We start from the raw sequence: 16,778 nt of genomic DNA, 5'->3' as shown, positions 1-16,778 counted from the left end.
AGTCTCATCCTCCTTAGTTTCCCCTAAGGACAACTAATTCCATTGTCCCTCCTCCCCCTAATGTATCTCACCCCCTCCCTCTACATTTTAAGTTTTTCCAGGCAGGGTCTTCAATAAAATATGCCATATAAGCACGGTTAGCCAAGTTATAAGAAAAATTATTGGGGTGGCATCAAGTTCCTCAATTTGTCAGGGGCTCCCGGACCTCTTGGTAGAGGCCTTAGTGTTTGATCTTGTTAATTTCTTATCAGCTTCATTCATTCACATACTGTACAAATGCATGTAAGCTCCGAATGGATCAATGTAGGCAAGAGCTATTACTGGTTGTTTAAAATCTTAAATGAGAAAATCTAATCTTACCTCAGGTATGAATCACTAAAGGTCTTTAAAATATCAGTTTCTTGGGACTAAGAATAAGAAGAATGTCAGAAATATATATATATATATATATATATATATAATATCCACAATCCTCCGGCACATACCATAGTAACATACAAAAAGGAAAGATAACGGCACTCAGAGACGGCAAAAAGACAATTCAATAATGTATATTAGGTTCTAATATACAGTGCCTTGCCAAAGTATTCACCCCTTGGCTTTTTACCTTTTTTGTTACATTACAACCTGTTATTTATGTATTTTTTTCATCTGAATTTTATGTGATGGATCTGCACAAAATAGTCTAATTTGGTGAAGTGAAATGAGAAAAATATATATAAAAAAGAATCTTTATAAATAAAATTCTGAAAAATTGGCATGTGCATATGTAATCACCCCCTTTGCTATGAAGCCCCTCAAAAGTTCTGGTACAACCAATTACCTTCAGAAGTCACATAATTAGTGAAATGAAGTCCACTTGTGTGAAATCTAAGTGTCACATGATCTGTAAGTATAAACACACCTTTTCTGAAAGGCCCCAGAGGCTGCAACACCACTAAGCAAGAAGCATCACACCATGAAGACCAAGGAGCTCTCCAAATAAGTCAGGGACAAAGTTGTTGAGAAGTACAATTCTGGGTTGGGTTATATAAAAATATCCAAATCTTTGATGATCCCCCGGAGCACCATCAAATCCATCATCATCAAATGGAAAGAAAATGGTAACACGACAAACTTGCCAAGAGAGGGCCGCCCACCAAAACTCACATACTGGGCAAGGAGGGCATTAATCAGAGAGGCAGCACAGAGAACAAAGGTTACCCTGAAGGAGCTGCAGAGTTCCACAGCAGACACTGGTGTATCTGTGTATGTGACCACAATAAGCCGTACACTCCATAGAGCTGGGCTTTATGGAAGAGTGGCCAGAAAAATAAGAAGACACGATTTGAGTTTGCCAAAAGGCATGTGGACGACTCCCCAAATGTATGAAGGAAGGTGATCTGGTCAGATGAGACTAAAATGTAAGTCTTTGTCCACCAAAGAAAATGCTATGTCTGGCGCAAACCCAACACATCCCATCACCCCAAGAACACCATCCCCACAGTGAAACATGGTGGTGGCAGCATCATGCTGTGGGGATGTTTTTCAGCAGCAGGGACTGGGAAACTGATTCGAGTCGAGGGAAAGATGGATGGTGCTAAATACAGGGATATTCTTGAGCAAAACCTGTTTGTCTGCCTGTGATTTGAGACTGGGAAGGAGGTTCACCTTCCAGCAGGACAATGACCTGAAGCATACCGCAAAAGCAACACTCAAGTGGTTTAAGGGGAAACATTTAAATGTGTTGGAATGGCCTAGTCAAAGCCCAGATCTCAATCCAATTGAGAATCTGAGGTCAGACTTGAAGAATGCTGTTCACAAGCGGAAACCATCAACATGAAGGAGCAGGAGCAGTTTTGCCATGAGGAATGGGCAAAAATCCCAGGGGCAAGATGTAGCAAGCTCATAGAGACTTATCCAAAGTGACTTGCAGCTGTAATTGCCGCAAAAGGTGGCTCAACAAAGTACCGACTTTAGGGGGGTGAATAGTTATGCACGCTGAAGTTTTCTGTTATATTGTCCTAAATGTTGTTTGATTAACAATAAAAAAAAACACAACTCCACAGTTGTAGGCATGTTCCGTGAATGAAATGGTGCACACCTTCACACAATCCATTTAATTCCAGGTTGTGAGGCAACAAAACATGAAAAATGCAAAGGGGGGTAAAAACTTTTGCAAGGCACTGTACACTATTGAATTGTCCTTTTTGCCGTCTCTGAGTGCTATTATTTTGCCTTTTTGTATGTGTGTATATATTAGGGGTGTGCACCGGCCACTTTTCGTGTTTTGTGTTTTGGTTTTGGATCTGGATCTTTCTTCGTGTTTTGGATCTGGATTGGTTTTGCCAAAACCATCCTTCCGTGTTTTGGGTTCTGGGTTTTGTGTTTTGGATCTGTATTTTTTTTTTAAAAAGCATAAAAACAGCTAAAATCACAGAATGTGTAGGTTTTTCTGCTCCTATGCTATTATTAACCTCAATAACCTTAATTTCCACTCATTTCCAGTCTATTCTGAACACCTCACACCTCACAATAGTGTTTTTATGTCCAAAAGGTTGCACCGAGGTAGCTGGATGACTATGCTAAGCGACACGAGTGGGCGGCACAAACACGTGACCCATCTAGGCGTGAAACTGCAGTGGCAGACAGAATGGCAGTTTGAAAAACTAGGCCCCAAACTGTACATAATGCAAAGAAAAAAAAGAGGTGCAAGATGGAATTGTCCTTGGGCCCTCCCACCCACCCTTATGTTGTATAAACAGGACATGCACACTTTAACAAACCAATCATTTCAGCACCAGGGTCTGCCACACAACTGTGGCTGAAATGATTGGTTCGTTTGGGCCCCCACAAAACAAGCTGGCAATTAATCTGTCCCTGCACAAACTGGCTCTACGGAGGCAAGATGTCATCCTCATCCTCCTCATCCACCGATTCCTCACCCTCTTCAGTGTGTACATCCTCATCCTCACAGAGTATTAATTCGTCCCCGCTGGAACCACAGGTCCCTCTGTACGTTCTGGAGGCTGGTCTCCCTGGAAGAGTTGATAATTCATTTTATGAACATCATCTTCTCCACATTTTGTGGAAGCAACCTCCTACGCCTTTCGCTGACAAGGTTCCCGGCTGCACTAAACACTCTTTCGGAGTACACACTGGAGGGGGGGCAACTCAGGTAAAATAGAGCCAGTTTGTACAGGGACCTCCAAATTGCTTCTTTTTCCTGCCAGTACAGGTACGGACTGTCTGACATGCCTACTTGGATGCTGTCACCGATGTAATCCTTTAACAGACAGACGCACGCTTGTCGCTGCTGCTTTGAGGATGCAAGTGCGGCTACAGCACACACAATTCACAAAGACAGAAAAAAGAAGAAGAATATTTTTATTGTTTGTGTAGCACACTTTGAGGGTGTCACCACCCTTTAACAGACAGATGCACGCTTGTCGCTGCTGCTTTAAGTATGCAGGTGCGGCTACAGCCCACACATTTCACAAAGACCGAAAAAAAAGAACAATATTTTTATTGTTTGTGGAGCGCACTTTGAGGGTTACACAACCCTTTAACAGACAGACGCACGCTTGTCGCTGCTGCTTTGAGGATGCAAGTGCGGCTACAGCCCACACAATTCACAAAGACAGAAAATAAAAAACAATATTTTTATTGTTTGTGTAGCACACTTTGAGGGTGTCACCACCCTTTAACAGACAGACGCACACGCTTGTCGCTGCTGCTTTGAGGATGCAGGTGGAATCTAGATGGGATTTGGAACTGGGGACACACTACCTCCATCAATTGTCTAAATCCCACTGCACTAATGGCGGATACCGGACGCACGTCTAACACCAACATAGCAGTCAAGGCCTCAGTTATACGTTTTGCTTCAGGATGACTGCTGTCGTACTTCATCCTCATCGCTAGGGACTGTTGGAGGGTCAATTGTTTAGTAAAAGTAGTGATGTTCCTACTTCCTCTCTGGGATGATGAACAACTCCCAGCAGCAGCAACAGCACTAGGAGGAAGTGGTTCTTGATCTTTCCCTATTTTATTTTTATCGGAGAAAGTTTGGTCCTCCATTTATGTTATATTGATATATATACGTGCGGCTAAAGCGCACACAAACACAGAAAATATTTTTTTATTTTTGCTGGAGAGTAGTGCACTTTGTGGTTTACACCACCCTTTAAGAAATGAGCCAGCCGGCTCTTTACTTATGGGACACAGGCGCACGCTTCACGCTGCTCCTTTGTTGATGCACGTGCAGCCACAGTGCACACAAGTCACAAACACAGAAAATATATTTTTTTTTGGTTTGGACTGGAGTGTACTTTGGGGGTTACAGCACCCTTTAACGGTCAAGCCAGCCGGCCCTTTACTTATGACACAGGCGCACGCTTGGCACTACTTTGTTGATGCACGTGCGGCTACTGCGCACACAATTCACAAACACAGAAAATATATATTTTTTTGGTTTGGAGTGTACTTTGGGGGTTACAGCACCCTTTAATGGTCAAGCCAGCCGGCCCTTTACTTATGACACAGGCGCACGCTTGGCACTACTTTGTTGATGCACGTGCGGCTACTGCGCACACAATTCACAAACACAGAAAATATATTATATTTTTAGCACTTGGGGGGAGCACCCCTGATGGACAGAGCACCCCCTGGACAACACTACAGCACCCCTTTAGGACTGGGACACTGCACAGGACTTTGGAGTGAACACAGCCCCTATGGAGAACTGACTGCACAACACAGTCCAGCCAGCCCCTATGGACTTTGAAGTAGTGGACACAGCCCCTATTAACAACAGCAGCACAGCACAACACAGCCAGCCCCTATGGACTTTGAAGTAGTGGACAACAGCAGCACTACACTACACTACACTACACAGCCCTAACTCCCACCCTCCCTCTTCACTGTCCACAGCCGAGTGAGAAAATGGCGCCGACGCGGGTACCTTATATAGGATCCAAAACCCGCGAGACTCGGAAGGCGGGATGATGACGTTTTGCCTCAATTTCAGATCCGAGTCAGGCGGGAAAAGTCGAGCCTGACTCGGATCGGACTCGGATCGGGGGGGCTCGGGGGGGTTCGGATTTCAGAAATCCGAACCCGCTCACCCCTAGTATATATATATATATATATATATATATATATATAATACTTTTTGCAATGCATAGCTACTTGTCATAGATCATGGAGGTCTTTTGGATTTGGACTTTGCAAACATATTTTGCTCAAGAATTACCTTCCACTTAGCTTTGCTGTCATGTTGGACTTATTCACTTGTGTGTTAATATAAGAGTGCTGTGCATAATCAGATAAAAAAGGTATTATAATTATACATTCAAGTAAAAGTAGCTCTACCAGTGATATGTGTTTTTGCCAGGTTCTCAGGCTTTTTATGCTTAGGGATCAACATGTGCATGAAATACCAGTTTTTGGCAAGATTCCAAGGTGTTATGTTCAGTCCTTGGCCTAGCCACATGATTAAACATACTGCTTGAACTGCTACCAAATGGAATTCTGATGTTTACGTCTTTTTACAAAACAATAATAACCCTTTATCTTAGAAGCAAGAATTTATACAGCAGAACTTTGAGGTCATTGTTAATAAGATTTTAACAAGCGGTACAGATTGAGCAATATAAATGCACTTTTTGGGCCTCTTTCCAGTAGATGTCTAATCGCACTATCACTTTCCACAAAAAAAGATCTGAAGCCTGAAATCCTCCTTGAATTGTGAACACTGAAATATGCCCCCTTAATTCCCAGCAGCATAAACCATATTTTTGAGGTGGTTTCTGCAGAATGTGTTCATTTTACAATGTTATATAATACTGTTGACTCATACTACACATACAAAAGAGATAAGTACAGTATAAGAATACAGCAAGTAGTAAATACAGTGTATAAAACATATAATGGAGCATACACACGTTCAGATTTGTCAGATGTGTCAGATGAACGATTTGAACTATGAACGATTTTTGACTGCATTAAAATGAATTGAATCGTCCAAATCTGACTGCAAACACATCAGATGTCAGATATCATTATTTGACCATCGGGAACGCGCATCGTTCATCGTTCAGACATGTCAGATATGTCAGATTTTCCTTCAGATATGTACGATTGAACTATTTTTTAAATCGTTATCGTTCAGATCTGAATCAAAATCTGACCGTGTGTATGCACCATAAATGTTTCTGCTGTTGTATAAATACTGAAAGGGTAAATACAACAAAAACTTTGTTTACACAGTAGGAGAGTGTGGCTGTGAAATAAAAGAAACACTAAAAATACATTGATGTTTGTTTATATAGTATGTTAAAAAACTGAACTACTGTAACAAAATATTGCCCAATCCACCAGTCACAAACATCTACACGTGCAGGCGTACTGCTTTGTACAAAATTGCTGCAGAGGTTGTGAGAGTATATCTTCATAAGATATGTAAGTGACCTGAGATTCAAGTATATTTATGTTACTTGTTATGCACTATATTGGGGTACCCAGCTCTTATTGTGCCTGCTCTTCTACTCATGGAACATACCCAGTGGCATAAATTCATCCCAGGCGCCCGGAGGCAAGTTATAATTTGGTGCCCCCCCCTCACAGCCGCTGACACTATAATGTAGCAATTTGCAGATAGACGAAGTCAGCAGCTATTGGTCTGACATGGAGCTCTCCACTAGTGTATGGTGGCTTCTCAGGTGCCAGGAAGGGGTGCCATGTATTGGACGGCCGTGACGGAACACTCCGGGTACATAGTTACAGCCTTAAGTGGGGTGAATATGTTGTGGACAATGGAGGAGGTGCCCCTTCAGAGCTGGGGCCCGGCGGCAGGCGCCTCCATTGTCTCCCATAGTTCTGCCCCTGAACATACCATAACATACAATTCACAATCAAAGACAGAGATACATTTACCTGTAAATTTACGACTTAAAAGTTTTGTGAAAATAAATTTTACATACAACGCACAAGCAAATAGCATCTTTTACAATAAATTCACAAATGTTGTCATCTGACTTAAAAGATTACAGAATAATTACATTTTTTAATTTAAGTCATTGCTGTTTTATTTTCTTTTTTTTCACCCTTTCAATCTTTTTGAATGCAGCAGCTAGATTGATATTCCTCACAAAATGTTCTTGTACTGCTGCTCTTCTCTGTTAATGTTTTCTCCATCTCCACACTTATTACTTTCTTCATTTGCAAATACAGGACTTCTTTTGGGCTCCACCCTCCATCACACTAGACTTTCTTCTAGGCCTCCAAAACTTAAAGCATTTCCTGAAACGTATCTCTTCAGATAAGCTTATCAAATTACTGAACCACACATGAGACCTCCATAAGCTGCCTAACCCAATTACCTCCTCTCTACACAGTTCACACAAAACTTACATATATTTACTTTCTTAACTCTGACCCCAGGGCATTATTGCTTTCTGATTATATAGCTGTCGAAGAACATTTTACCTTTTGCAATATGGCTGGACCCATGTTCAATATGTAGCACTAGTCCTTACTTAACTATATATTGTAAACGAGAGCAGGACCAACCCGCACTACATTGCCTTTCATTCTTGCACTTACGCCTTCCACTAGGGCTGGTCCCATAGGTACTCCAGTTGTTTTTGCCAACCAGTTGAGGGAGCTCAGCCTCCCAATACAAAAAAGTGCCATGTAGCATCAGGTCCAGTATGGCAATAGTACAATATGTACATTATTTATTTATTACCATTTATTAATATAGCGCACACATATTCCGCAGTGCTTTACAGAGAATATCTGTCCCTGCCCCAGTGGAGCTTACACTCTATATTCCCTACCACATGCTCACAAACATACACAGTAGGGTTAATTTTGTGGGGAGCCAAATAACCTACCAGTATATTTTTTTTGAGGAAACCGGAGCACCCGGAGGAAACCCACGCAAGCACAGGGAGAATATACAAACTCTGCACAGTTAGGGCCGGCCATGGTGGGAATCAAACCCATGACCTCAGTGCTGTGAGGCAGTAACGCTAACCATTACACCATCTGTGTAATGGTTAAGCCATGACAGAATGTAGATGTGTCAGCAGTTGCCAAGATGGAAGAAGGCAGTGAAGATAAGATTAAAAATAGAGTGGGGGAGATTGGTGCATCCTAAATTAAATACGTTCTGGCAGTTACTGCCCTCAACTGCCTTCCACCAGATGCAGCTGTGCTGTGATAACATCTGGCCGGCTGGTCCATTTGAATGTATCTTTAGGCACTCCAAATACAATTGTGCTACCTTGTGTCTTGTAACATGGATCAGTTCCTTCTTATATAATGTAGCCAAAAATGAGGGAAACTAAATGCTTTTTACAGTAAGATTGAAGTCATACTAATAGTTCTCCTTCTGCAAGTTATTTTTTTCACTTTTAGAGTATCTATTTTGAGAAGAAAGATACAAATAGGTAAGACTACAAACATCAAGAAGTACATTATGGGCAAATTCAATAAAGTGCAGAAGCCATCTGGACCTGTTCCACAGGCTTCCGTTCCACATGTTGACTACAGAAGGCAAATTCTGCTCACAGCCTATTAAGGTGCGAGTATAATTTGCTTACTGTAACTGGAGCTACCACAGCAGCTCGGGTTGAATTGAGTAGGGGACATATTGTTCCTCCAGTGTAAATGGCCCAGGGCACACATACCATACAGTTTATATACAACACGGCTTCTTCAAGAAAATAATTTAACTTTTTTGTATCATATATAATTTTTTAACAATACCAGCAGCAACTTTCAAGGAGAGTGTATTGCTAAATAAAATCCCAAGTATCTATACTTTTATATTTCATACCCTAATATCCCTACTTAGTAGCCAGAATAATTGCTGTACAAGCATTAATTAGTTTTACTCTGATAGAAGTGTATTGTCTTAAGAAAATCTCTGTATTGAATTACTTTGAATGCCATTCCATAATCTGTACTTACAAATCAGAGAGTCATTCAGTCAAGCATACAAATTTTGTAGCCATTTTAATTATGTGGTCTAAATTCTGCATTATGAAGTCTGACTCAAGTTACAAGTTAAGCAAATTAAAATTAAATTACAATAGAAACCTGAGATTGAATAAAAGAAGAAATTATATGCATGGATAATTCAAGCAGTATACGTGGAGAAATGCTCACAGCATAACTGTTGTGTAATGTTAGAAGGGATTTCATGTGATGCAATGGTAAATAGTTCTGGTTAGGAGATAATATACCACGTAGTTGCAGTATATTTCCTTTATTTGGAAATACTTTCTGTGGGTATTTTAAATATATGTTATCACACACCAAGTATAAACAGGATCAAGTCTAAAAGTTTTCTAAACAAAATATTTCTTCATGAAAGAACACAGTGTACAGTAAGTTTTTTTAATTTTCCATACACTGACATTTGTTGAGAAGTCAATATTTATTTCCTGTAGATACATTTACGTATATGGCTTACCTTGATTTCCTATTGTTTACTTTTGGAAAGATTTATTTCCAGGATTTACTGTATGGCAATTGACTACATAAATTGGATGGGTTGGGTACGGGATGCTGAATCCCAGCACTGCCATCCTGACAGGGTTAGAATACCGGGACTTGTCGGTAAGTATCTAACCCTCCCCCTCTCCCTAACCATCCCTCCCTGGTGCCTAAACCTAAACTCCCCCCTAGTGCCAAAACCTGACCTCCCCCTCCCCCACCCTACAGGGTTAGGATACCGGCACTTGTCGGTAAATATCCTAACCCTCCCCCACTCCCTAGCCCAAACCATCCCTCCCTTGTGCCTAAACCTAACCTCCCCCCTAGTTCATTAACCTAACCTCCACCCTAGTGCCTAAACCTGACCTCCCCAACCCTAAACCTAACCCTCTCACCTTAGTGCCTAACCCTAACCCTCCCCCTAGTGCCTAACCCCTAACCCTCCGCCTAACTGCAGTACTTTCTGTCAGGAATACGGCACCAAAATTTTGACAGGTGTCGGGATTTCGGTGCTGGCATTTTAAGCGCCGGCATCTCGACTGTCTGATTATTACCGTATCCCGAATAGGACAACCTGGACACACACAGACTTGTCTCACTGTTCAAACCAAGAGCTGAGTAACAGGATCCCTGTACAAAATATTCCACAGATATTTTAGTTCTTACTATTTGCTCTGGCTCTTTAAAATACAATTTACATTTTATGCATTTGATACTTCGACACTAAAGGACCCATTTAATAATGAGTAAAATGCTTGTTATCTTAAATGGTGCTCCAACCAATCAGCTCCTAACTGTCACTTTACAAGTTGTGTGTGAAAAATAACAGCAGCTGATAGGTTGTAGCACCATTTGGGATTAGTAATTAGTGATAACAAGCATTTTATTTGTTAATAAATGATCCTCACTATTTACAACATAAAGGAGGATATTTATGAGAGCTGGGAGGAAGATAAAGTGGAGAGATAAAGTACCAGCCAATCACCTCCTAACTGTCATTTTTCAAACACTGCCTGTAAAGTGACAGTTGAAAGCTAATTGGTTAGTACCAGTGGTGGATTTTACCTAGGGGCTGCAGGATTCAGCTTCCCCAGTAAAATCCACCACTCACAGGGAGCCTAGCAATGGCAGTGGCTTTCCATTGGAAGTGCTGCCTGCTAGGGGGAGGTGTTTTCTCACCCAGGGACTGCCAGTTCAGACTTCAATTAGCAGAGAGAGCGCTTCCTATTGGAAGCCCTCCCCTGCTATAACAATAGTCCTACCTGGCTTCTCAGGCCTGCAGTCAATGTTGTCTCTAGAAGCCTGGGCTGCTTTTCAATTTGAGCACATGTGCAGGATTGTGATCCCGTGCATGCACACATACCTTCTGCACCGATGGGCAGACAGCAGCAGACGCCCCCAGAGGATTCAGATAGGAGCCGTTGCTGGCCAGTACTTGGGATTTGTGTACTAAGCCTTGGAGAGAGACAAAGTGGAAAGAGATAAAGTACCAACCAATCAGTTCCTAACTGTCACTTTACAGGATGTGTTGGAAAATGGTTGGCAATGGCGTCACAAGGGGGGGTGGGCCACGCCCGGGTGTCCGCGCACAGAGTGGTCCCCGGGGCAGCCTTCACCTCCTGGACCCCTGGAGTGACTAAAACGGGGGTTTGGGTCACAAGGCCATGCCCCCTAACTATAAGGCCATGCTTCCATTTTGCTGGTGCTCAGCTTCATCGCCAGCACTACAGCCCTCCCCGCAACAGGTGTCACAGCAGGGAAGGGATGTTGTCTAATTGAAGCATATTGTTTAATATGTTTATCAATTTCCGTGAGTAAATTGGGCAGAATGGCACATAATTGTTTTAATCTAATGATTTTTAAAATGCTGGAAGAAAAATGTTGAAAGCACACCGTAACAAAATCAATATAATGAAAAATAAATCCATTATATGTGAAATAATACACAATGGAGTGGGAAATTTTTCTGTTGCTATCAGCACAGGGTTGGTTGTCCATAGGAAGAGAGGGACATTTTTTTTCTGTGGGCCCACCACCCTATGGACTCTAGGACTGGTTGGCACTGGCGTAACTACCGTAGGTGGAGGGGGTGCAGCTGCTATGGGGCCCAGCCACCTCCGGGGGCCCGGCCCTCCCCCTGCACCTAAGGTGCCAGGCCAGCAGTGGTTGAGTCCTTCAGCAGTGTGCAGTGTCTCATGAAATCTGCGATGCTGTCAGTGAGGACGCATCCGGAAAGGAGAGAACAAGCCCAGGGCTGAGTGACAGTGAGTAATGTGGAGAGGAGGGGATGGAGCAATGAGAAACAAGGTTGCAGGATGCGGCTGCACAGCGCATCTTGCTCATCACCATGTTGTACTCCAAGTGAGAGATTGCAGAGGTGGGCCCAGTAACTCCTCTCTGCCTATAATACTAGGATTTTCCCTGCTGCTCAGCTCTGTTCTCCTTTGGTGGACGGGGCTTGATTCACGTGGGCGGGGCTAGATGCAGACAGCTAGGCAGCTATGGGGGTCACTCACTGCAGGTAGGAGCATGGGCACAATATCTGTGACTGCTGATAGTCACTACAAGTCCAAGCAGTGTCACTTATGACAAAAGAGGAAGTGAGAGATAGCAACATTGTATAGTAAGCAGCTTTGTCCACGAGTGTAAAAGCTGGTTTGTCCTGATAAAATTAATGTAGCTGGAGATATACATAACATAACTGGATATCAGACTGGCTTTCTTGTGTAAGATTATTTGTAATCAGACATAAAGCAACTAAACAGCACAGACATGAGAGATACTGTACCATTGTACACTGGCGTTACTAGCTTAGGTGCAGAGGGCGCGGCTGCTATGGGGTCTAGGAACTAGGGGGGCCCGTGAAAATTCTGCTATGGGGCCCCCTTCGGACTAGTTACGCCCCTGCTGGTTGGCATTATGGTAGTGAGACCGTACGCCAAGTGTGCCTACTGAAATAGTGCCACCAGCCCTGGCTGGTAAAGCCTAGTGAAGGTAACAGAAATTTCAGGGGGATCACATGCTCTTTGGTCACCTGATCTTTCCAATACTAGCCTAGTTGGAAGCGGTAGTGCTGGTTTAATTTTTTGGGGGGTGAATGGATCCACGCTGTTACTTTTTAAAAATTTTTTTATAATAAATGAAAAAAAGCCTGCAGAGATCCTAGACAGAGGTGTAGCATGTGGCCAGGGTGCCCAGAGCACGAGCGTGCTACCACACCCCCTACCCCCCAAAAAAGTGTGTGCTATATAATATAACCTCTATCTATATATATATATATATATATATATATATATACATACATAGGGGCATATTCAATTAGCCGCGGGGTTTACCCCGCAGCTAATTGTCTCGCTGGTGGTGATTCAATAAGCGGGGATTCCATGCGTGGGTGTCCACGAGACCCCGCACGCGAATCCCCGCTGACGGGCTTTACCTCGCACCTCATGTAGGTGCGAGGTAACAGCTGCACGAAGCCGCCCTTGTCGGCCTTGCGTGCGTCAGAAAAACACACTGTTTCCGCACTTCTCGCAGAAACAGTGTGTTCCCGCGAGCGAGGGCTCATTTACCGGCGCGGGGAAAAAGCTGTTGTATTGAATAGCTTAACCCCACGCCGCGGGACATTCGAGCCTCAATTACTCGCGGGAGAAGTCCCGCGGGTAATTGAATATGCCCCATAGTGTTCACTCTAGCTCCGGCGAGAGCGCGACCAAGAAGGGGGCGTGGTAATCAAAAAGGGGGCGTGTCTATAAGACGCGTCCCCTTTTCGGCACTCTTGGGGGCGTGCCCGGCACTTACGGACACTCTGCAGGGCAGTCCCCAAGCCCTGCAGACAGGGAGAATAGATGCCGGGCGCATGCGCCCGGCATGTATTCTCCGGCGGTGACCGAGTCACCGCACATTTCTTCTCCCGCGGGACACTGCGACCCGCAGGTGAAGATGGTTCCCGCAGGCTGTTAGGGCAGGGCACTTTTTGCCCTCCTTCTGGAGGGCAGGGCGCTTTTTTGCCTTCCAGAAAGAGGGCAGGGCGCCGCGCCCCGCTAAAACAGCCTAGCGGGAACGCTACATACATAAATGGCAGTGTCACACACACACACATACATACAGACAGGATCTCACATGCTTACATACATACACACCTACAGACAGGGTCTCACATACATACACACACACATACAGGCAGGGTCACACATTCATACATACATACAGGCAGGGTCACACATTCATACATACATACATACAGGCAGGCATGGTTACATACATACATACAGGCAGGAAGGGTTACACATACACACATACAGGCAGGGAGGGTGATAGACATAACTGGAGGTATAACCTCTCTCACCTTAATGAGGACCCTGCAGCTTCTTCCTTGTCGACATGCTGCTGTAGCCCCACCCAGTGCTGTGTTTAGATGAACATGTGCTGAGCTCCACCAATCAGGGCTCAGCACAAGCTCCTCTGACCACTGAGTCTCTCACTAAAGCAGCAGGAAGGCAGGACAGGACGTTGCTGCTGCTGCTGCAGACCCGACAGGCTGTTAGATACTTGACAGCTGCTTCGGAGTCCGACTTCAGGACGCCCTCTGGCAACTAAGGCGCCTGGAGCTCGCGCTCCAGTGGAACTGCCCTCCCTACGCTTCTGGGCTATGTCCAGGACTTAACCCAAAATTTCTACCAGAGACATGTCATTTTATGAGCAAAAAATGGGATTTCAAGTGAGGCTTCTCTGCAGAATTTTGGCATATTTGAGTTTAATAACTGGTGCAATGGTGTAGGGAAGGGATGGGTTAGGATTAGGCTGTGGGAAAGGTGGGTTAGGGTTGGGGGAGGGTTAGGAGTTAGGGTTAGGACACTTACCTAATTGTTTCAGTAGTCTGACTTTCGGGATGCCACTGTCTGTATTTTGACCACTAGCATCCCGACCGAAAGGATCCTGTACCCAACTGCAATCGCGTCAAAATTCCAAAATGTACCTTTTGTAAAATAACCCTTTAATTGAAAGTTTAACTCTCTCACATTTTCCCAGGTAAGAACAAAGGACCTAAATTAGCCCAGCACACACAAATGTCATTAATATACTGTAGCTGTATGTATGTCACAACTTTTATGGATTTCACGATCTAGAACTAATTTCCAAGTTCACTAACCACCATGTAATGGCACACATCCACATGCCGATATTACTGAGCGATTGCACGATTATGACATCGTAATCATGCAATCGCTCAGTAATTGTGCATAAATCGTGCACTTTTATGTCGGACACGACCAGCGATGCGCACTCCCGCTGGTCATTTCCGACATCTATCACCGGGTGAACATGCTGTACAACCTGATGATAGCGACAGATTGGGCATGTCAATAGTACCTCCACTTCAAATTATGTCACACTGTAGTGTCCCATTGTACAGAACAGTAGTGGCCCTTGGTCACGTTACATCACACAGTAGAGACCATTCACTTTATGCCACAAAGAGTCCGTTCACGCTATGCCACACAGTACAGTAATACTCCTTATAAACATTATGACACACAGTAATGCCCCTTATAACACATTATACCACAGACCTCTCACCGTGACAGCATATACCTCACACAGCTCCCCCCCCAGACACAACTCACCTCCTCAAACCATCTCTCTCAAACAGCTCTCCCCCTGACATCATGCCCGCTCGGTGAAGGGCATCTACATGCTGCCCTGACACCATATCCCTTACGCAGCTCTACCTCTCACACCATATCCCTCGCAAAGCTCTCTCCCTGACACTGCTTATCCCTCGCACAGCTCTCCCCCTGACACTGCTTATCCCTCACACAGCTCTCCCCCTGACACTGCTTATCCATCACGTGGCTTCCCCCCCTCATGCAGGTCTTTCCAACCCAACTTACCTCTGTCTTGCACTCCAGGCTCATGCCGTCCTAAGAACGCCTCCTTCACCACTTGCTCCATAACTCCTGTCACTGATATCCGCGTCCGCGTGGGTCCTGTCCTCTCCCTCTTGTCGCAATGGCTCATCTACGCGCGGCAGGAAAGACAGTGACAGACAGTGCAATGGGATGGGGACAGGGGCGAAGGCTGTGTAACTACCTAGCGCTGGCCGCCAGCTACACTACACGTCTATATAGGAGGTGCAGCGGCAGGTGGCAGCGGCTCATTGCACAGCAGCAGACTTCAATCAGGCATCTACAGCACTGCCTGTGCAGAGTGCTGTGGCCAGGTACACTAATGACGCTGCCCCCCCCCACCTCGGCGGCGCCGGCCGGATCAGCCCAGCTGCCCTGTTGGCAAGGCATGGGTGGTTCTCCTATGCCTCTGTCTTCCTCCTCCTCTGTTGCTGGCGCAGGCCAGCAGCCAGTGCAATGCATGGGCAGGGATGACATCACCTGCTAGCAAGTGGTTAGGTTATGTGGCCGTCCGGCGCTGGCATATTCAGGCAGAGTCTGTCACTCAGTGACTGTGACAGACTCACTTTCGGGAGGGAAATCGGCGGGGTGAGCAGAGGGGAATAGGCGTGCCCAAAAAGGGTGGCGCCCTCGTGCGGCCGCTCAGGTGGAACATGCCTAGAGCCGGCCCTGGGGCATGTTCACAGATGATGGAGGATATCTACACTGAACGTAGGCACAGCACAGACTGTGAAACGACTGCACGATTACAATGTCGTAATCGTGCAGTCGTTTTTTGGTCTGCTAGTGGATGTGCGGCATAAGTCTTATGGCTTCCTAGGAAATTGAGTATCAGATGATTTTTGACTAATAAAAAACTTTGTTTTGGTTAAAACAATAAAGAGTCATTTCATTAATGCTGATACAGTAAATTGCTCTTTTTAAGTGGGAGTCTTATTGTAAAACGTGAGGCCATGCTTTACTGATTCAAATACTGTATTTGTATATGCTATAATGGATCCATGTGTGCTGTGTGTTTAGGCTTTCAAAAAGGAAAAAAATTAAAAATCCTGTTTTACAGATTGACAAGGAACAATATGACCGAATTCTTGATTTAATTGAAAGTGGAAAGAAAGAAGGAGCAAAGCTGCAGTGCGGGGGCGGTGCATGGGGCGACAAAGGCTTCTTTATCGAGCCCACCGTTTTCTCAGATGTCAAGGATGAAATGCGTATTGCCAAAGAAGAGGTAAGTGTATGACTAAAAAACTCAATTAAACATAATATAACTGATGTTAAACTACGGATAGTCTTTGAAGTTTTGTAAGGCTTAACATTTCTAAAATAGTGTTTACCGTAGCTGCAATACAACAGCTCCAATTTAATCTGAGTTCATAGATATGTTATGCA

General features: G+C 44.3%; 1 protein-coding gene and 1 long non-coding RNA gene across 4 annotated transcripts in view; one reads left to right on the top strand and one right to left on the bottom strand.

Annotated features, from left to right (window-relative positions):
* ALDH1A1 (aldehyde dehydrogenase 1 family member A1) overlaps nt 1–16,778 on the top strand; it is a 100,222-nt gene that overhangs the window by 56,151 nt on the left and 27,293 nt on the right. The window contains exon 10 of the mRNA XM_088464072.1: nt 16,453–16,617. Within this exon, the coding sequence (XP_088320198.1) occupies nt 16,453–16,617 (165 nt within the window). The remainder of the gene's footprint in view (nt 1–16,452; nt 16,618–16,778) is intronic.
* LOC148442291 (uncharacterized) overlaps nt 1–16,778 on the bottom strand; it is a 132,362-nt gene that overhangs the window by 105,217 nt on the left and 10,367 nt on the right. The gene's annotated exons all lie outside the window — the stretch shown is intronic.

The sequence above is a fragment of the Taudactylus pleione genome, unplaced genomic scaffold (assembly GCF_031769625.1).
Source record: "Taudactylus pleione unplaced genomic scaffold, aTauple2 ptg001573l, whole genome shotgun sequence".
In the NCBI taxonomy this organism is placed as follows: Eukaryota; Metazoa; Chordata; class Amphibia; order Anura; family Myobatrachidae; genus Taudactylus; species Taudactylus pleione.
Note: the sequence above shows the minus strand (reverse complement) of the source record. Positions and strands in the feature narration are given on the sequence as shown.